Source organism: Dioscorea cayenensis, chromosome 7 (genome assembly GCF_009730915.1).
Source record: "Dioscorea cayenensis subsp. rotundata cultivar TDr96_F1 chromosome 7, TDr96_F1_v2_PseudoChromosome.rev07_lg8_w22 25.fasta, whole genome shotgun sequence".
NCBI classification, from domain to species: domain Eukaryota; kingdom Viridiplantae; phylum Streptophyta; class Magnoliopsida; order Dioscoreales; family Dioscoreaceae; genus Dioscorea; species Dioscorea cayenensis.
This window is the reverse complement of record NC_052477.1, coordinates 30952207-30973643: the sequence shown is the minus strand read 5'-3', so window position 1 is coordinate 30973643 and position 21437 is coordinate 30952207. Positions and strand designations below refer to the sequence as shown.

The following is a 21437-nucleotide window of genomic DNA, read 5'->3' as shown; positions in this document are numbered from 1 at the left end:
ATTTTTTGAAACCTTTTTTTATTTACATTAGTGTATATAATGTAAAAATATAACTATGATTTAATAAGATTATTAATTATAAATTAGGTTATGTGGATTATAGATTGTAGTATATTTAATAAGATTATAGAGTACCAAATTTTATTGTTTACTGGATTGACATATTAACCAAATTTATCATGTATTTTTTAGTAATAAAATATTTTTTCTTATATTTTAAAAATTAAAAAAATACAATTATGATTTAATAAGTTGATTAATTATACAAAATTTAATTAGGTTAACATTGAAATTGAGAAAAAAATTTTGAAATTTACTTGTAAAATTGTTTATTGTAAAACAAACATAAGACAATATAAAGTGTATCAGAAGTAATTTTACAATAATTTATCCAATACTTGTAGAAATCAAACAAAGAACAGTTCAAAAATTTTTGTGCTATCCATAAGATATCAAACAAGATAAGCACAAATAGTTTGAGATGTACCACAACTACTTTTTTTTATTCTGTACTGCTTATACTGTACTTAGTTACGCATCAAACGCACCCTTCATAAATAATGAGAATTTGAATCATAAATGAGGATAAAGAGTGGGTTACGATTATATACGAGGGGTCCAGCTTTCATGTGTATATGGGCCATGAGGCCCATGACCCCATTTGCTCTACTGAGAGACTTGTGCACTCGTTTTGGTTAAAAACATTTAACTTTGCCTTAATTTCACTGTAAACTTTTTTTTAACAAAAAAAATAAGTGTCGTTCTATTAAGAGCTTATCAAAAAATAAACAAACCTAATGGTACACTAATTAAAATGACTTATCAAACACCTAAAAATATATTAACCTAATATGAAAATTTATAAAATTGGAAAAATTATAATTTTTTTAAAAAATAGTGAGAATGGATCATCAGCTCCATGGGAAAAAAAGATGGGATAAATAGTAACAAATTTAGAATGGATCATTATGCTAGTCACGAATTTATATGGAATGATGGGCCTGTGCTATTTTCAGATGAAGTTGAGACTTTTTGTTTTCTTTTTTCTCTAAGGTTTATATCATATATAGTTGATTTTCAGACTATTGTACTCATGAGCTTTATCAAAGATTGTGATATGATGATGATCGATGAAGGATTCTGGATCCATTCATTTGCCAAAAAAAAGAATATTTTTTTTGCTAAGCAAATCGCTGAATTTACTTCTCTATATGGCTAAAACAAATGATCAAATAAGTCACCTCACATGTATATTTATTTAGGTCTCAATCATACATTGGGATTTGGGAGAGAGTTAAATCCTTGAACTTTTAGATAGGAAACAAATAGCTTACCGTTCTGCCATGTCAACGATAGCTAGCTAATGTTGGTGATTTATGGTTACATTTAATTTAATCCATTCATTTTAAGCGATTTGTTTATTTTTTTTCGTTTTTTTTTAATTTGTGACATAAAAAAATATTTAAAAAGCATTGGGTTGAGTTTAGTTGGGGTTAAGGGTTTGGAGTCAAGAGTCGTTTGGTTCAAAGTCTAAGTTGGACCATTAATGACATACCCGTTTATGAGGGCATTTTTAAGCCTAGAGTTTTTTCTGGTCCACAGTGAGGACCACTCACAAGCTGAACTGATGGCCGATTCTCCAAGGAATAATGAAAAATGTATGTTATTTTTATGGTATATTTATTATAAAAATATATATGCTTGGTTTTATATTAAATTGTTATTATTTTGTTCTCTCTGAAGGTAAGTGAATATTCTTTCTTATAGTTACTATTCAAAAGTCTTTTCCTTTTATAATAAAAACCTTGTATTTAGTTACATTGGGCTAATAATATAAATATTTACATGAGTAACAAATAGTTCTGTTTATGGTATTTTAAAACCAGAATTAATAGAGGATGTTTGAGAAATATATATATATATATATGAGCCGTTCCTCTACACACGTTCATATATTCATAATCTATGAATGTTGCTTTGGGCCGTTGGATTTCAATCCAACAGTTTTGTACTATTCATTAAACAGTAACACTGTGTTTATAAACAGTGCACATTAAAAAAAATAGGATGAATAGTTTTTTCCAAAATTAATAACACAAAATTAGCTCTCACTGCGCATTATCTTAATCCTACTGTTGCTGTCTGTGGACGTCTGTGTACGTTCACAGAAACCCTTTTATATATATATATATATATATATATTTCCTTTTTACTTCTTATGAACGTGATTATTGGTTTTGGAAAGTGAGAAGAACCTCAAGGTCATGAAGAAGTTGCATTTGAAAAGTATACAAATCCAAACTTTGGTTTCAAGTCAGCATTTCACGGAAATTCTAATACCATTTTTTTTTTAAATGGCTTTTGAATAGAAAGTGAAAAACAATCCGGTCATTCCCTAAAATTTCATGTTGCTTTATAGTCCTGCAGGTATTAATTTAACTAATCTAATAAGATTTAGGAAAACCAAGCAGTAATTTAATTAACCAAAACTTTAACAGACGTGGCAGTCAAGCTTGGTGACTACCCCCATCTCATACACCTTCAAGAGTTGTCTTTGTTATTTTGTTTTGTTTTATTTTCGCAATTTTTGAATTTCACTTCTGATGGATCTGTCTTTTATTTAATTGTACTATATAAAACACTTCTGGGTGTTATTTTATTTTTTTATTTTTAATAAATAATGTGATTTATTTCTTTTTTTTAAAAAAAATAAAATTGTAGTTTTTTTAATGTGTAGGTGTTGTGTTTGTAGTACTCCCCTCTGCTGTACTTTTTTGGTTTTAGTAAATATAGTTTTCCTATTTTTTTTTAAAATAAAAAATTAAATTAAAAATCATATATATATAAACGTGAATAAATAACAAAATTATATTTAATAAGGAAAAATTCTAGTCAAGGTAAATTTTGTGAATCTAATCAAAGTTTGGTTCAAATATGCTTTAAAACATTAAGACAAAAATGTTAATCAAACTAAATTTATTTTGAAAAATTCAAATCAGAATTTAAATTTAAAAAGACAAAAAAAAATTACTCTCACAACTTCAATAGTATTCTTGGATATCAAATCATTTTCTCTACTTTAATATATATATATAGACTTTTACAACATTTGACAGACATTTTCTAAGTCAACGAGTTAATCCATAGGTCGGCTCATCCCAACACGTCAATAAGTCTGATTTTTACCGTAAATTTTCAATTTGTACGAAAAACATAATCAAATTCAAACTAGCAACCCCACCTATATATAATGTCAAAATATTGGGAAAAAATTATCTGTAAGTTCTTGTTAGAATCAAGGAGAAAGCACATAATTAAATATTATTAGTTTTTTAATATTAAATATCATTAAATCAATCGTTTGGCACTAATAAATATTTGAGCAAGAATATTAGAGTTTAATTACTTTGTTCTTTTTTGTTTTCTCACTCCTTTTATATTTTGTGTCATAATATGTTTTTTTTCTTAATATCTCACGTGGTGCCTTTAATGTTTTATTTTTATTATTAATGTACTGTAAGTTGCTAGTTAATTTTTTTTTTAACTCTCCTTATTTTATATCATATTCAGTTTTGATATGCTTTTTTCTTTATTTTATTTCTAGTATAATATGTGTGATTTATCTATTTTATTAAAAATAAAACAACCTTCCTGCAAACTAAACTCAAAGGATCCACTTCTTTTTAAAACATTAGTAATTTATTCATTTTATTAAATAAGAAAAAAAAAACTCAAAAGAGTTTATTTTCCCTGTCAATCTCAATGAAAGCTCTTCAATTTAACTAGTGAATTTATTTATTCAATCAGAAGCAGCTAGAGGTAGGCACAGGCCAAATCAAGTTACCCAGCCTTACCTGTAACCAGTCCACCAGGTCAATGACCCGGTGGGTAATTTCAATGAACCGTAACTGGCCCGTCCTGTTGACGGGCCGATTATTAGTTGGCCAGCTTGGTCAACCCGCCGGGTTAGACCCCGTTTGGTATTTTTTTTTTTATTTTTCTGAAATTATTGGAATTTTTTTTAAAATTTTTTTATTTTTTTAATGGTTAGGTCAAACCGACTCGGCGGACCCAAACCAATCCACCGGGTCAGACAGGTCAACTCTGCTCGGCAGGTTCTACACCTTTGCCGAGCCGTGTCCGGGTCAGGGCCGATGAACCGCAACCCTGTGGGTTGGGTCCGTCGGGCCGGTTAACCGGCCGGTGCCCACCACTAGAAGCAGCCACCTCCTTCATTAACCTGGTTGCCTGCTCTAACTCACCAGCCACTTCCTTCACTGTTATGGAAGTACTCTGCATCTAAGTATCCTAATGTCCCTTCATTAACCTCTTTGCCTGCTCTAACACTAATGCCAATCCAAGGCCATAATCTTTATCCATTGGCATCACTCTGAATGCACCAAAGTCTGAGACTTTAGCAGTGTAGTTTTGATCTAACAGTATGTTTGATGACTTCATGACATCTCTGTGAATTATTGGTCTTGTGATTGCACCTGCAGTTTCACAGGCTATTCTCAATCTTGTTCCCAGAAAAGAGATGCAAAGTTTCCAGGTCTGTAGAGATGGCAGGAGACTGTCATTCAATACATACTCAGAGACAAGCAATGGAACCTTTAAGTCCTCTAAAAACTCAAAACTCAAAACTCATGAATGTCCTAACATAATTCTCCAAAACAATGAGGTTTGCATCATAACTCTTAATTAAACAAGTGTCTATGAATGAAGACCTGGCAACATGCAAAATACTAGAACCAGAGCCAATAGCAACATTTGGTATTATCATGACAGAAGAAGGTGATCCAACTACCTGTGAAGTCAATATTAATGACGCTGGAGACCAATTTATAACAGTTAACTTGTTCAAGATCACAATAGCAGACAAGAGGTATTCCATTATAATAGCACAAAATAATAGCTTGCTGACTTATTGGCATCTGCCATTAAACAATTGTGAAGAAGGTTGGCCACTTCCAACCTTCTGCCATGCAATGAGTGTCCACACCCTTGCGTTTACTTTGAATTGGCATGAAAACTGAGGAGTAAAGAAAGAGAAAAGTCAATGCTGATACTTTGCCTTGTTCATGCCATTCAGAGTTTTGTATTAAGAATTAAATGCTGTTTGGTGGTGGCCTTAATCCATTGATTGTGATTAAGTGGTTCTTATCCAAGGACTAATGTCTCTATTAATGTACTCCTAATAAAGTACTAAACAAAAGTCATATGCTGGGCAAAAGCTGGCACATGTAAGGCTTACTTAACAGTTCAAAGTCAAGTATGGATTAGCAGACATTATCCATGCATAATTATTTCAAATATTGCAACTTAATCATAGACAAGGCTTGCATGTCTTCTCATTAACAAGCAAACCATGATAAAGATAACGAAGGTGGGTGAGGAAAGTCAAGCACTCCCTGAAACTTCTCTGAAGCAGCTTCATTGTTTGGATTATAATTTTGTGCAGAGTGACATTACTGATTCCAAGTCAAATGGTGCCACTCATTCAATTGATGATCTGTTTTTACTTCCTTTATGAGTATGAGGAGTTCATAGTGAATTCTAAGAAACTTGAAATTAATTTCAGAATACAGTGATAAAAGTTCATATAACAAGACAATGGAAGACAAGTTTGCTATTCATGTTCAGTGTTAATCACCTCCTGTGCATTGCCATTGATAACATTATATGAGCATCCAAGTTTGCATCTCCAGTCATGGTGGTAGTGAAATACCTTGTTGCTGTTGATGATTCATCATTAGAATTTGCATCTCTGTTTTCATGATGACTTGCAGTGTAAAACCTCGTTGATCCTCCATTCGATCTTTCGTCCCTGATATCATGATTTGCAGTATAAAACCTCGATGATCCTCCACCAGGCCGGCTTTCATCTCTGCTCCTAGTCAAGCTCTCAACTTCTTCATGCTGCTCATCATGTGACAACAATCCATGCCTGTTCACTTGACCTCTCCAACGCTCAAGTTCTAACGTCACAATGTTCATTGTTGGCCTCTCCTCCCCTTTGAGTTTAAGGCATTTCTTTGCCACCTCAGCCACTCCCTGCAGCTGCTCTCGGCTTCCTTCATTCTTAACTCTTGCTTCTAAGATATCAAACAACAAGTCTGCCCTCATCTTTAGAAGAAAATATATCGCGAGGTTCTGCTCTTCTTGTCGTCTTGAATGGGAAATCGGCTTCTCCCCTGTCAAGAGCTCAGCGAGTACTACTCCAAAACTATAAACATCGCTCTTCTCTGTTAATTGTCCACTTTGGAAGTACTCAGGATCTAAGTATCCCAGTGTTCCTTGCACCAGAGTGGTTATCTGAGCTCTGTCTAATGGTATCAACCTTGAAGCTCCAAAATCTGATACTTTAGCCATGTAGTTGTTGTCAACAAGAATGTTTGCGGACTTGACATCTCTGTGAAAGATCGGCCTTGCAGTTGCAGAGTGAAGGTAGGACAGTGCATTGGCAGTCTCCACCGCGATCCTAAGACGAGCGTCCCATGAAATTGAGCCAGGCTGGCCATGGATGTGATGGTGAACTGTTCCATTAGGCACATACTCATAGACAAGCAATGGCACTGGTGTTTCAAGACAACAGCCCAAGATCCTAACCACATTCTTGTGAATCACTTGGGAAAGAATGATCACTTCATTGATGAACTGCTCTATCTGGCTCTCATCCATGACTTTGGACTTCTTAATGGCGACAACTCTGTTATCCGGGAGGATGCCTTTGTAGACAGTACCATAACCTCCACGGCCGATGATCCTGTTCTCGCTGTAGTTATCTGTTGCTTGTTCCAGCTCCTCGGCCGTGAAGATTCGGGCAGACTCTGCATTACCTTCATGTGATGAAAGCTGCTGTTGCAGCAGCAAACCTCCATTTTGTTTGAAGAACTTTTCTTTCAGCTGTATCTTCTTTCTCTTCTTCATTCCCCAGAACAACCATGAACCACTCACAATAAAGAACAAGAATCCCAGTCCACAACCTACATTCAAATGTTCTTGTTAGCAAACTCTAATTAATTAATTAAAGATCATCTAAACTCTTTAATAAGATGATTTCATCGATCAAATCAACAAACCTAGAACAACTTGAACAACTGGAAATTTCTTTGTATCCTTGATACAGCCAATGCCAACCTTCTTCCCATCACCATGGTATCCGCGAGGACATGAACAAGTATAGCTTCCAGGAGTGTTTACACAGATCTCAGAACAGCCATTTGAGTCTGGATCCTCACACTCATTCACATCTACAACCCACACCATCAATTAACACAATCAAACAAATCCAAACAAATAAATATATGTATATACACGCATGCACGAATACCTTGGCATCCATGAGCAAGATAAGGGTTCCCTTGATATCCATTCATGCAGCTACACCGATAACCCGGTCCATTGGTGGAGTTCACACAGTAAGAATTCTCCCCGCAAGCATAATCCGGCGAGCCAACAACAGCATCACATGTTGAATTCCCAATAGCCCAGTCAAGCACCACAGGCACTGTAGTCCTGTCAAAGAAAGAGGTAAGATCTGAAGCTTGAAACATATACTCATCTTGATCAACCAAGAAAGCATAACTACAAGGACTGAAAGTCCAAGTAGTAGTATGATTTCTCAAGCTCCGAATAATGGTCTCGAGCCGTTTGAGACCCTTGGGGATGGAAGTCTGGCAACAGCCAATGCCAGAACAGGTGCCATTGATGATGACAGAAGGATCATTGCAGAAGGAGACACAACCACTAGAGTAGTCATCAATGGAGGACTGGTAATTCAGGGCAACAGTGTCACAGCCAAGGGCAGTGAACTTGTTGCGAGTGTTGGAGAAGGTGTAAGGGAGTATGGTGACATCAATCCAGGCTGTGGACCAGGCAGTAGAGAAGTTGAGAGGTTGGTAGCAGTCACGGGCGATGGAGGAGTTGACGGTAAGACTGTCGGAAGATATGGAGACAAGCTCAATGTTGCCGGTGTGGAGGAAGGCTTTCGGAGGGGTAGTAGAGTGGTTGCATCTGATGTCAAAGCCGGGGAGGTAGCAGCCGGTGGAGAGGCCGAAGGGGTAGGGGATAGTGAGGTTACCACACTTGTCTTGACAACCTGGTAATGTGTTATTCAAGGATGATGCTGCTACTATGAAGAAGAAGAAGAAGAAGAACACTAACAAGTAAAGGAGGGACATGGCTACTGATACTACTACTTGTTTTCTATCTGGAAGAGAAGAAATGCATGCATATATGCATGCAGAGATGCAGAGAGGAAGGTTGATGGGTTGACTTTGGGGCGTTTACTTTTCTTCATTTTCTTCATGCATGTATGGATGAAGAAAATGGAGCAAGCGCCGTAAAGTACACAGCTGGTGCTTCAGCTAATAGTTGAGGAATTGGTTGGTATTAACTCGGTAGAAGTCAAAGGAGGCTTTAAGGAAACTCATTGTCCAGAAGAGCCTTCTCCATAATGACTAAATATTAATGAACATTGGAATAATATAATATATAGAAGATACGGCACAAAATGAGAAACTTTGAAGTCCAAGAAAGTTAAGAAAATATTCCAAAGATCTGTCTATCTAAAAAATACAGCAAAAGCATAAAGTAGAACCAAGAAAGCACATATGCAACACCAACAAATACATATCATGTGTACTGGACCTCAGTGTGCATCAAGAAGAGCTGATTAGTGGAAAGTTCATCACAAAATCTTCATCTTATAAAGCCTTGTAAATCAATCTTTTCTGAGTCAATTTGATATGTCCTGCAATTTAATTCCAAGCAAAAGCCATGTTTTCATATAAGCAAGCATGCTCTAGCAACCAAATTTTCATTCACACACAAATGGACAATGAGTTTTTACCTTATAACTTGCAAAGAGTAAGGCATGATAGCCGCCAGTTCCCTAGCTTAACTTTGTAACTACCATATAAACCTCTGAGTTCCAGGTTCATGATCCCAATGGAAAGGCCGAAACAAGAAAACCGCCATTGTGAATATATTTACAAATATATACAAGATCCCCATAACCAGCCAACTGAGATTATCGCTGACCCGAGAATGAAGAAGCATGAGATAAAATGGAATGGTAAAATATCTGAACTCGATAAGTGGTGCCGGGATGAGCACCATTGCGGTGGCTGCAATGAATAATAATACCCAGAAACGTTTCTGATTTCTTGCTGTAAATAATTGAGAGAAGGTTAGTTTTGCAAGTTACAATATAATAAATAAATCAAATAATGGTTTAAGCATTGTAACAGACCTAGTATGATGATGATGGAGACCCATGAGTAGACATAAACAAGCACTAGAAGATATTTCATTAACCAGTGAGCTTGGATGACTTTCCTCCAGACATAAAAAGGATAATGCCTGTTGTCTGCCAAAAGGTATGGATGGGCAATGCTGCATGGACAAATTAAATATTTTGAAGCATTGCATTATATAAAACAAGGGGGTAATGCAAAATCAGCTCTTTTAATAAACTATGAAACGCCAATTCAGGACCATTTGTACCCTCCACAAGAATGAACTACTTTTAAAGTGTATGCAAGCAATCCTTAGATAAGAACCTAGATCCACTTATAGGAACTCAAAACTAGTCGCACAAGTTTTTGACATGACTGGATGCCTGACCTGAAGAAATGCACTACCATGAGCCCTATAGTTAGAGCCACAAGCATTTGGAGTAAACCAAGAATCCTTTTCTTCATAAGCCATTGGCACAGTGTCCCAACTTGCTTCAAGGTGAAATGTACTGGGGCAAGAGCAGCTGCAGAAGCAAGCCCAAAATATAGCATCTGGGCCAAGTGTGGAGAAACCGTGTGAGCTTCTTTTGCACCTGTAGTATCAAAAGTTCAGGTATATTAATTATTTAGAATTTATGAATATGTTGCATATAAGAAAGCCAAATAAAAAATAGTCAGAAGAGAGATGTTGCGCCCATCACCGAGAACAATACTCCCATTCCAGATGACAAAAGCCAGAAAGGCCACTACCACCACAATGAAAGGGGCAAAAGCAGCCAAGACTTCTCGCTTCAGCCACCATAGTCTCAAAACTATGTCTCTGATCTCGTCAAAAAAACCTGTGGAAGTGTTTTTTCTTGTGACATCAGCATTCTTATATCAGAAATTGTGACTTCAGGACAGGAAAGTTTTAATTTGAGATGCAAAGATAAGGAAGGTTTATAATTAGGGCAGAGAGAATAAAAGTATAAGGTTTGAGAATTTTATACAACTGGATCCAAGTACATCAGATAAAAGAGGAACACGCCATGAAAATTAAAATCTTGGTTAAAAATGAGACACTTATAGACTATCCAAGTTTATGTTGCCAAAGAAATAAGACATTTGTTATTTTGCCACAAAAGATTGATGTTCCTACGCAATGTAAATGAGTTACAACAGATAAACAAGGAATGTTTTAATCTTTGAAACACATGAAAAACATAGAGATGCAATGAATAGAAACATACGTAAGTTTGAGGGAGTAAAAAAAAAAAGGAGGAACCTTGAGTCTGGTAAGTGACATTATTGTCAGTTTCAGAATTAGACAGACTTGCATCCTTGCTAGAGCCCTTGATTCTTCTTCTCCTCATCGTTGAAGTTCCTGTGCCACTTCTATTATTTGTTACGGCATCGCTTTCCTCAACGAAAGGTCTCTGATCCTTCTGAACTCCATCACTTCTATTGAAATCCTCAATGTAATTCATAGCTCCATCCGCTGCAACAAACATCATCCACACCACATTTGTCTGCCGAAAAAGAATAGACAAAGAACCAAGCTGCACAATCGTAAAAATTATTGGATACTGAAACAATAGATTGCACCTGTCAACTCAACTACTAGCAAAAATGCAGCTTCCAATTATTTTCTATAGTTTAGAGTAAAGCTTTCGGAAGTTCAACACATACCATTGCACTAACCCAATAATGCCTCTTCAAACAAGCCAAGTGCATCGCAAGAACAGCAGCCAATGAAGCCACATCTGTATAATATAGAAAAGTGAAGAACCAGTGAAGTGGATACAAGGCCATCACCATGGCATACACCATCGTCTTCTTCTCACCAATACCAGGTCTCAAAAACCTAATCAAATCATACAAAATAACACTACACAAGATCGCCATGACACCATTGGTGGATCGAAGCACAGCAACTGAGCACAAATCAGGGAATGACTGCACTACCTTTGCAAACCACATGACCGGAAACAAAGATGCAATGTACCCTAATGAAAGGTAGTACCTGCAACAACGCACAACGAATCACAGTCAAATTCACAATAAGCCACACAAATGGTCTCCCAATTCGAAGAACCAGAACACACAGGCCAGGAGGGGTAGTGATCATGGGATCCCAAGTGCTAAAGCCACCCCGACAGTAGCATTGAGCTTGAGGGATGTGGAATATCTCGTCCTACACCACAAGAAGAGGTAGCGAGGTCTCAGAGGCATAAACACAAACACCTTCGGTGCATTGAAGATCAAATCATGGAAACAAGAAAGGAGAAAGATTGATGCTATGCAAGAGTACCATATAGGGTTCCGGGACGATTCGATTGACGAGAATGGAGATGGGGATGATCCATAAGCTCACCATGGCCGCCAACGCCACCCTCGCCATCTCCTTCTCCGGAGCCTGGGATCACGCGGGCGATTCTGTTAAGGTAAGCAGGTTGGGCGTTTTTATTTTCAATTTTTATAATTTCAAAAACCCCCTCAAGTTTTATTATATTTCGCCTTTCCTAATGTCCTTTATTAAAATTTCAAATTTTCTTTGTTTAAAAAAATAATAATAATGCAGACGACAAAAAAAAACTAAGCTTGATGAAGCTCTTGTTGCGTCTTCGTTGGTTCACTAGCAACTATTGATGATAGTACTCCGGATATCGATTGTGATCATGGCGCCCCTGAAGTGATGTCTCGTTGTTTTTTTTTTATTTTGTTGTTCTTTTGTTTTGTCTGTTCTTATTCACCGGTGGATGTTATTAGGTTTTTTTTCTAGTTTTTGGTTTAGCGTGCTATTTGTGTGTGTTTTTGTTGCTTTTTTTTCAATAAATTATTATTTATCCACATTTCTAAAAAAAATAAATAAATAATTTTTTATTTTTAATGAATAAAAATAGCTTTAGTTGTAAAATTGGGGAGCTTTTTGGTGGAAGGAACAAAATTTCTGTTTTCTTAAATAAAATTTGATGTTTTTTTTAAGTAAAATAAACTCAAGGAGTTCATCAACAATTAACCCTCAAAAGAATTACAATCACCATGCCTTGGTATATAAAAAGTAGAAATCTCAAGGAAGAATTTTTATTGAAATAAATAGCTGAAATAAATACATAAAAATCATAAATGAAGAAAAAATCATCTGTATACAAGACCATTTGGATGAAGCCTATAACACTGTTATATTCTGAATCTTGATAGCTTCCCTATTACATTCATACAACATATGTACATTGCCGTAAACATACTATAGGCTACAATGGATATAATACAGGGAAGATGCTTAGTAATTTGGATTCAAGGCTGGCAAAGCCAGTCCTGGATGGCAATCCTGAGAGCATTATTAGGAATAAGATTCAAGTGTTCTAGTTTCAGATTGGTCATCGGAGAAGTTTTCCAGCCATCTTGGAACCACCCCCGCAGTGCACTTCCTTCATAAGTGAAACCATCTGCAGCCACATGCGGATCATGCATGATTTCCTGCAACATTTGAAGAACATAAAGTAAGTACATGCTTTTCATCGACATTGGGATCTAGATGGTTGTAGAAGAATGTTTTGAGACTTGCCTTAAGAATTGGACATAGAAAGATTGACGGGACGGGCCGTTCCTCCATAGAGTGCAAATCTTCCAACTCCTTTACAACCACGGGAGTCAGTTCAAGGCGGTCCCGACTATTCACTTCTGCGCATTGTAGCCCAATCTCTGCTAGCTTTGTTGCTGTAGATATAGGCCACTCTCCAGCAGTTTGATCAAGAAGAGATGGCAATTTCCCGGTTGAGATTGCACGGCGAACCTCACTGGCCAAGCCTAGTGGGGGCTTTCCCGTGAGTAGCTGGAGGACTATAATTCCAAATGCATAAGCATCAGATTTTGGTGTCAAGTCTCCGGTCTTTTGGCACTCAGGATCGGCGTAAGGGAATAGACCCTGAGGCTTGGTAATACGGCAGAACAAGGGACAGTGTCTTGTTTCCTGGGGAACTAGACGGCAAATTCTGAAATCACCAATCTTGCAGTTGAAGTCGGAATCCAGGAAGATGTTCTCAGGCTTGAGATCACCATGGATGATCTTCTCAGGCTTGGATGTGTGCAAGAAGAGAAGCGCACTTGAGATTTGAGCAGCAATGCTTGCACGGACCCTCCAGGTTAATGGAGTCATGGAAGTTCGGCAAAATAGGTGATCATGAAGTGTTCCATTGGGCAGATACTCATAGACAAGAGACAGGGCTTCTGGGCACACACCAACCAAAGTCACCAGATGGGGATGTCTCAGTTTGCTAAGAACATAAACCTGCACAAGAATTTATTTTTTTATTAAAAAAAAAAGAACAACACAGGAATCTTAAGTTTCAGACATAAATTCTCTGATAAGAGAGAAGGCGATCGCACCTCTTGTTGAAATTCTGATTGACCATAAACATTATGTGGATCTAAGTTTTTAATTGCCACAGTTCTACTAAGGATCTCTCCCTTATAGACAACAGATCCGTAGCCCCCTTTTCCTAGTTTAAAGCACTCTGAAAACTCACAGGTTGCAGCTTGCAGATCAGAAAATGAAAATTCCGTGAAGTTAAAATGATCAACACCATAATCAATAACTCTTTTGCATCTACGAAATCCAGCAGAGTTCTTATATTTCCACTCCTCAAGGTTTTTAATGACTGCCTCTCTCTCAGCTTGGACACTTTGATTGTCAATGTTCAGAGCCATTATAGATGCTTGGATGAGATCCAATTGTTCAGCTGCATTATCTCTCTGCTGAGCAACTTCTTGGGCATATTGATTAAGGAGAGTTACATTTCTCATGGTGTTTTCCAGTTCTCTCGTGGTTTCATTTGTTTGGTGAACAAGCAATTGTTGTTTTTTCTTGGTAGCACTTAGTTCATCATCAAAGACTCGTCTTAATTTGGTTTCCCGGTGAAGAGCAGCCTCAAAAGTTTTATCCTGCACAAGGAGTGAAGCTAACTAGTGTAAGAATTCTCCTTCAGGTATGGTCTTTAACATATAGAAGATGGACACATGGTATGCCAAGAATCAATCTCCCCAAGTTGATGATGGGAACTAGATCAGGCAATTATTTGTAAACAGTCTAGAACATTACCCTGTAAAGAGCTTTGGCCATTTCTGCCTCCAATTCTTTGCACTTCTTGTATTCAGTGAATGCCTGTTGCTTTGATTGCCCGATGTTCATCATTGAATATTCCATAATTTCGTGCCAAACTTCCATATCTGGCTCCTACAAAAAAAACAACAGAGGAAAAGATTTCAGAAAATCCTCATTAGATGAATTGAGATATTATCTATCTATATTACATTAGGCTAGTTTTTAAATTATTTGGCTATCTATTTATATAATTGTATCCTAACATAGATGGGATCATGCTGGTTTGGTGTCTCTTGTAAATTGTAATCCATCAAGAGTGAGATCATCCCCACAATTACCTGGATGCTGAATGATGGCATGGACCTGCCATCCACAGGGGAAGCAAAAAAGGAAGATGCACTGGCCAAAGATGTTGAATTTCGTGACTCGCAAAGATTTGGAGTATCCACAGTACTGGAAATAGATGGAGACACAGCTATTTCCACATCATGTATTTTATTCAGGACTATGTTTCTAGCTTCTTCTGCTAGATCACGCATGGCTAAAGAATTGCATCTAACTTCTTCATGAAGAGTGGCCTTACTGAGAGGACTTTGCAGGGAACTTAAAGAGTATCTTTCCGAATCCCCAATCACAGAAGTATCTGATCTAAAATCAGTCAGCTCAGAATTTGCAAACTCACTGGCATCCTTTGCCCAGACAAGCTTTCCTTTGGCTACAAACCAGATCTCACAGAAAGGAGGAGCCTTTTTGGCAATATAAGTTGTCAAGCTGGACCTCCCTTTTACCTTGAAGCAGCTGAGGTTAAACCATTACAAGTATAAATCCTTAGATCCATAAAAAAAGAATGAGCAAGAATAACATCAACCAACAGAACTGATGTGATAGATGTTTTGAATATATTCAAGGAAAGTAGAACAATGAGAAAATGTATCGCCCTCCAATATATTCAGGCTCATTGTAAAACCATGGGCATACAAAACAGAGAAATAAGAGTTTAGCAACATTAACATTCATAAGTCATAACGAGTCACTCGAATCGTATTCACAGTACGTTAAACGTTTTAACATCCCTTTCTTGTAATGCACTGACATAACTTTGCTATAATTCCTAGTGTCTACCATAGATCATATACAGAAACAATCTGTAATTCTAATACAATAGAATAGACGCTTGGAGAGGCACATATGGTAAAACCAGAGTCAGGATTTATGATAGAAGACTCACCTATCTGGTATTTCTCCCACTACAAGTTTGTGAATCTTATGCTTGGTCACCACGTCTAAAATTCCCTCTGTAATCTGTCCAGCCTCAGTCATAATGATCTTTCCTTGAACCTGCAAGGGCAATTTACCTCAGAGATTCATTTAAAAGAACAAAAAAGGGGATAATGTAAAACCAGACTGTTGCATAATCAAGTAACTGTAAAACTCAGCCCAGCAAGACCATTTATCATCAAATAGTATCAGTTCTAAAACACAAGATTCTACCAATAACACCTCAAACACAACAACAAAGCCTCATCCAAAATATATATGGAATTATTAAACAGATATTTAAGAAAAATTATTTATGACGAATCTCATCACCAAATTAAATGTGTATATCCAGTGGTTAGTTGGAAAATTTTGAAATTACATACATTCTTCTGATAACTGATATTCAATATGAACCCAATCATATTCACAAACATCAAGTTAAAGGTCTGAACACAAAAATTTCATGCAACACATGTGATAATTCAGTTCTACTTTCTAACTAAAGAAAAGAAAAAAATAATTTTCAGAACAAAGGGCACCTGTTCTCGGTAACAGATGGTTAAATAACTCAACAGAGCTTTCTTTGCGTCTTCCCTCTCTACTTTTCGGTATGCAGACACAAGGTCATCATTTGCTTGACTCACAGGAAGCCTTCCTACTGCAAATCATATAATTCATCAACATCATCATCAAAATGCATGAAGTATATCACAGACAGCCATTACAAAATCATATAATCAAACAATATTCAAAACCAAGCAGAAAAAGCTATATGATTACTTTTTGACTTTCACTTGAATCATAAAAAGAGACGCAAACTATTCAAAAGCAAATTCAAACCGGATTAAGGACTCATGAAATTAGATTAAAATGTCTAAATTCCACAAATTAAAACACTAATATGCAAGCTTGCCAGAAAGCACAATGGATCCAAAAAATTAAGAACCAAATTCATGAACTGGAAAAAAAAAAACAAACAAGATGGATGCATTTCATAGATGATGAGGAAAATCAATAATAAAAAAAAAGAGAGAAATTTTAACAAGATCAAAACAAGAGAAGGGGGATGAAGGGACTAACAAAGAGTGGGGATCGTCGAAGAAGGTTGGTGAACGTGGACAATCCACACTTGTTTGCACCGGAAGCGCCGGAAAGTCCATCTCAGCAAGGCGGCGGTCTTCTCCGGTGATTTCCCGACAGCAACGTAGACTCTATTCTCAGGGCCATCTACGATCCTTGGAGATGGCGAGGCAACGGGGGAGCTCAAGGTGCTTCTGGTAGGGACTCGAGGAGGGGTTCCGACGAAGCGTACGGCGGCCGGATTCGGCGGCAAAGAGGGGCTAAGGAGCTCCATGAATGAGGGAGAGGGAGAGGAAGAGGAGGAGATGGAGTGGCTCTCTTTTGTACACAAAGCTCTCTCTCTCTCTATCGAGCACTGCCTCGCAAATGTTCGCAATATCGTCGATCTTTCGTAGAATGAGACCTCGTCTTATTTATTTATTTATTAAATAAATAATCTCTATATCTTTATAAATAATATATATATATATATATATATATTTGTGTGTGTATAATTAAAAAATAGTTTATATAAAATATATATATATATATATATATATATATATATATGGTTTTTTTTACATCTAAAGATGGGATGACCTCTTAATAAAAATAAATATCATTTATAATTTAAAATTAAAATTTTTCATATATATATTTCTACTTCTTATGTGTCATTAAAATATATTATAAATTATATAAATATTAATTTGTTATGATAGTAAAAATAAAAATTCTAAATTGTCTTTGTTGATTTTTAAAATTAAGATGTAATAAATAAAATAATGTCAAATTTTTGTAAATATTGTTTATCAATATTAGATGTCCATAGAAAATGTAAATTATATATATATATATATATATATATATATATATATATATATATATATATATATATTTAATAGTGATTTTTTAAAGCATATAAATGAAAAAAAATCCAAATATTTATATATATATATATATTTGTATTATTTTATAAATAGGGTGGCTCTTTTGATAAATATTTATTATATTATTTCGGAACACAAATTCAAGATTTTATTCTTGTTATATTGAGGTTATCTCTCTTACTATATTATATATCAGTGAGCATTAAATGGGGAAGCATATTAAAGTAAATGGCCACAATTTTGTTAAACTAGTCAATAAAGTGTTATTTAATTTTGCTTAAGTAGTCAATTAGAAATGATTGCAAAAAAGTTACTCATGATACATGCTGTGGAATAAATGGCATTTAGTATTGATAATTTTTTTTATAAAAAAGATGTCGGCAAAAATTTAAAGTTTTAAACACTTATAGTATAACAAATGAAATGATATTATTAAGAATATTTAAATATGATAAATTACTTTTAACAACAATGCACGTATTTAATTTTTTTTTTATTTTATACCTTTTTTTTTGTATTGTCTAAATTGAAAAGATTAAATTACAAGTTTCATAAGATAATTTATCATTTATATATATATATATATATATATATATATATAAAACAAACTTTCATTTCCCACTAGTCAAATATAATTTATTGTAAAAAAAAATCATTGAGAAATAATGTAAAAGGGTCTCTTTCTAATCTAAAAAATTATACTAGAAAAAACATGTAATAATGTATTAGTGAGATTTTTAATCAAGAAAAGAAAAGGAAAAATTAAAAACATGATGATTTTGTATCCCCATCAATGTTATTTTTATTATTACTATTATTCAAGATAAGCAACTAGTCATTAGGATGACTGGGTGTGTATATGTCTTCTTTGTTGTTTATAGAGCTTGTATATACGTGGATATAAGGACCACCCACAGTTCATTCTTAGAACTCTCAGACGCGTACATTCATATTGTATAATCAATCTATCACTATCTACGGAAACAACCTCACAAGCAACCTAAATATCACCATCTCTGTTATTAGTCATAGTATTGATAGTGAAGGACCTAATTAATTATTATTTTTTTATTTCAAAGATTTCATGAAAAATTGGAAGGATTTTGTAGTATATGCTTGGAATTATCCTGAATTGGCGGCTTTATAATGACTAGTGACTAAAAATACATTTATCATTTTAATTTGAAATAGTTTATTTATCATCAAAGAAAAATTTTATATAGTTTTTTTATTAATTATTTTCCTTTTATTTTGACTTTTCAAAGCCCAATCACAGCGAAACATAAGGCATCTTCATCTAATTAAGTCATTTATATATTTATTTATTTGGTATGAAATTGTGTTTATTATATTAGTTAAATTTCAATGAACTTTCTTCAATGTTTGAGGTCATTTATAGTCTTGAAAAATATTATTAAAAAAAAAGAATCTTGGACAATTGAACCTTTTACCAACCAGTGCATAGAAAATATCTTATTTGTTAAATTTTTTAAGTCATCTTAGAAACTCAGGTAAAATATAAATAAATAAATGAAATAAATGAGCGTGTTGATTGAGTGTATAAACAAGATTATGATTGGATGTGAAATTCCGACCTAAATTGTTTATGCTTTAATATTCCAATCTTATTTATCATTATTATTGTGCATGTATACATCTTAGCATTCATATTCGATTATATTTTAGTTAAAAAAATTGTCATTTTCATGTATTGGATTTTTTCCGAAAGTAACATGTATCACGTTTAATTATATTCCAAAAGGACGGTTTGACTTGAAAGAATTTTGTTTTTCTTTTTTTTTAAAAATAAAACAGTGTTTTTGTTATCTTTAATTGATACATTGAATCAAAGTTAGAAAAGAATTTGTTTGGTAATTGATAAGACAACGCCTAGAATTTTTTCACTCTTAATTGTTAAGGATGCTACCTTCGTGTTTTTGTGGCTTAAAAATTTTTGGATAATAATTATGCATTTATAGCAAGACAAACATCATTATCAAATAATTAAATATAAATCAAATTTAAAAATGATTATTAGGTAAGAAATGCATGGGAGTATGACTTTTCTTGTATTGAAATATGTAGTATCAAAGAACATCAATGTTTCTCCAAAATAAAAATAAAAATAAAAAATCAATGTTTCAATGTTGGAGGACCACTACCAATGGCTTCCAAGTTGAGAAGTCATGGTTTTGACTAGCCATCCATGAAACAACTAACAAGTGAGTCTAACCTAGACCAAAAACAATTCATTAATTGATTCAAACTTAAACAAATATCATGCACATGTGTTTTGGAAAATGTTACTTTTTTATTAACTCCTTTATGTGTTCCATTAAAAGAAAGTAATGAAGTTTTACTAAAGAAAAAGGGAGGATGTGGAATTATAGAAAGAAGAAAACTTGAATAAGTTATGTGAATTATAGTGTTGTTTTTGTCATGGATTCAAAACTCAAGTTACTCTTCTTCAAAGCTGAATAATTAAAACACTATTAGTATATTATTATATAAATAATTATAAATAATAATTTTTATATTTATATAATAATCTTACCTTGTTTATATTTAATTTTAAGTATTGAGGTTAATTTTGTTGCTTGTTAAGTAGCATTTATAGTACGATCTTCCAAGCCCAAGCCTCAAGCCCAAGCCTCAAGGTCCAAAATGAAATCGACTATATTCAATTTAGGGCCCAACTATCTAGTGTCCTATATGTTTACAATAACATGGGAGTTTTATCAGGATGTTCAATAATTATAATATTATTACAATATTATTTATTTATTTCTACAAAATGATAAATCACACCTTTTATTACAAAAATTAGAATTAAAACTAAACGTTACGTTCTAACAAAATGAATAGTACTTTGACAGCATTGAAAAGTGCAGTGACACTCAATATTATTTATTTATTTCTAAAGAAATAATAAATCACATTTTTATTATAAAAATTAGAATTATGGTATAAACTTTACGTTCTAAATAAAGATAAATAATAGTTTTGACAAAAAGATATAAGTATTAAAAAGTATAAAATGACACTTAGAAAATGGCTAGTGTCAGAGATAAGGGTCGGTTCATTATAGCACAATGTGAGAAACAAAGAGGAATAGTTACTCAGTTTGATCCTAGCATTACAGCTCTTAGTGCACCCACCTCGATGTTGAAAACCAAAGAGGTTCATAGACTCTTTGATTCATTTGGTGTTTGAGTACGGTAGAAAAATGTTTTGACAATATTACCACTATTTATAATTTACCAAAATAATTACTTTGCTACGTTAGAACCACTAAAAGAAACTTTTACACATGTTGACAAAAGATCATGCAAACCAAAAGATCCATCAATCAAGAAAGTATATCACATCACATATAAAACTAGTCTTTGGGCTCTTTGAACACTTTCAGGTGTTTACAAGGTCCTTAGAAAGGCTGCAGTCATCGACCAGTCCAAAAGTCAACTCGCCTTTTGTTGACCGAAAACGCCAAGTCAAACAGCAGCGCGGAATGAATAACTACCATAGGATCTCCCTCCGCTTTATATCCATCACCGTTCGTTTGCCTCTGGTGTCCAAAACTAAGACGGATCCCGAGGCAAAACGCCATCAACCATTGTCTGAGCCCTGAGAAGATGAAGAAAATTTTCATTTATTTATTTATTTATTTAGTCAATTTATCGCTTCAGAGACTATAACCTTTTAATCAAAATCCCTAATTTTAGTTTTCTCCATCATTTTAAGTTAAAGAGCTTCTGATCCAAGAGATCCATTTGATGCTGTTCTTTTTATTCAATCCATTGAATTTTAGGGTTTGAGCTTGTTTTTGTTGAGATTTTGATTTGTTGATTTGTGGATTTGGATGAGAAGATGATGTTTGGATTTGTTCCTAATTGAATAGATTGA

The 21437-nt window shown here is 34.5% G+C and overlaps 2 protein-coding genes across 4 annotated transcripts; both read right to left on the bottom strand.

The window, feature by feature from the left end:
- Positions 1 to 5482: 5482 nt before the first annotated feature.
- On the bottom strand, positions 5483 to 11692 carry LOC120265398 (dol-P-Glc:Glc(2)Man(9)GlcNAc(2)-PP-Dol alpha-1,2-glucosyltransferase-like). 3 transcript variants are annotated; one of them, XM_039273282.1, is made up of 9 exons: positions 11533 to 11692; positions 11327 to 11415; positions 10911 to 11244; positions 10507 to 10750; positions 9944 to 10081; positions 9631 to 9835; positions 9257 to 9399; positions 8855 to 9173; positions 8179 to 8755 (listed from the first exon to the last, which is right to left on the bottom strand). In XM_039273282.1, the coding sequence occupies exons 1-8, from the start codon at positions 11620 to 11622 to the stop codon at positions 8914 to 8916; spliced, it is 1503 nt and encodes a 500-aa protein (XP_039129216.1). In that variant the 5' UTR covers positions 11623 to 11692; the 3' UTR covers positions 8179 to 8755; positions 8855 to 8913. The 3 variants fall into 3 exon arrangements, with proteins under 3 accessions (XP_039129214.1, XP_039129216.1, XP_039129215.1); XM_039273281.1 differs by having other exon boundaries at positions 10507 to 10780; positions 11533 to 11691; XM_039273280.1 differs by lacking the exons at positions 9257 to 9399; positions 9631 to 9835; positions 9944 to 10081; ... (2 more) ...; positions 11327 to 11415; positions 11533 to 11692 and adding exons at positions 5483 to 6986; positions 7083 to 7253; positions 7334 to 7518 and having other exon boundaries at positions 8653 to 8755; positions 8855 to 8874.
- A 628-nt stretch (positions 11693 to 12320) lies between these two features.
- On the bottom strand, positions 12321 to 17021 carry LOC120265577 (U-box domain-containing protein 33-like). Its single transcript, XM_039273514.1, has 8 exons — positions 16666 to 17021; positions 16125 to 16243; positions 15554 to 15663; positions 14664 to 15123; positions 14323 to 14457; positions 13611 to 14165; positions 12790 to 13512; positions 12321 to 12701 (listed from the first exon to the last, which is right to left on the bottom strand). Exons 1-8 carry the CDS (start codon positions 16937 to 16939, stop codon positions 12519 to 12521), a joined length of 2559 nt encoding a protein of 852 aa, XP_039129448.1. The 5' UTR covers positions 16940 to 17021; the 3' UTR covers positions 12321 to 12518.
- Positions 17022 to 21437: the final 4416 nt, after the last annotated feature.

What these genes read in the sequence shown, in the direction of transcription:
- LOC120265398 (XM_039273280.1), bottom strand. Translation starts at nt 7,379, where the DNA reads ATGAATGGATATCAAGGGAACCCTTATCTTGCTCATGGATGCCAAG. An exon ending in TCTTGCTCATGGATGCCAAG is followed by an intron (nt 7,254 to 7,333) that starts GTATTCGTGCAT and finishes TGTGGGTTGTAG; the next exon opens with ATGTGAATGAGTGTGAGGAT. An exon ending in AGTTGTTCAAGTTGTTCTAG is followed by an intron (nt 6,987 to 7,082) that starts GTTTGTTGATTT and finishes ATTTGAATGTAG; the next exon opens with GTTGTGGACTGGGATTCTTG.
- LOC120265577 (XM_039273514.1), bottom strand. Translation starts at nt 16,939, where the DNA reads ATGGAGCTCCTTAGCCCCTCTTTGCCGCCGAATCCGGCCGCCGTACGC. An exon ending in TGGCCAAAGCTCTTTACAGG is followed by an intron (nt 14,166 to 14,322) that starts GTAATGTTCTAG and finishes CTCCTTGTGCAG; the next exon opens with GATAAAACTTTTGAGGCTGC. An exon ending in AATCAGAATTTCAACAAGAG is followed by an intron (nt 13,513 to 13,610) that starts GTGCGATCGCCT and finishes ATTCTTGTGCAG; the next exon opens with GTTTATGTTCTTAGCAAACT.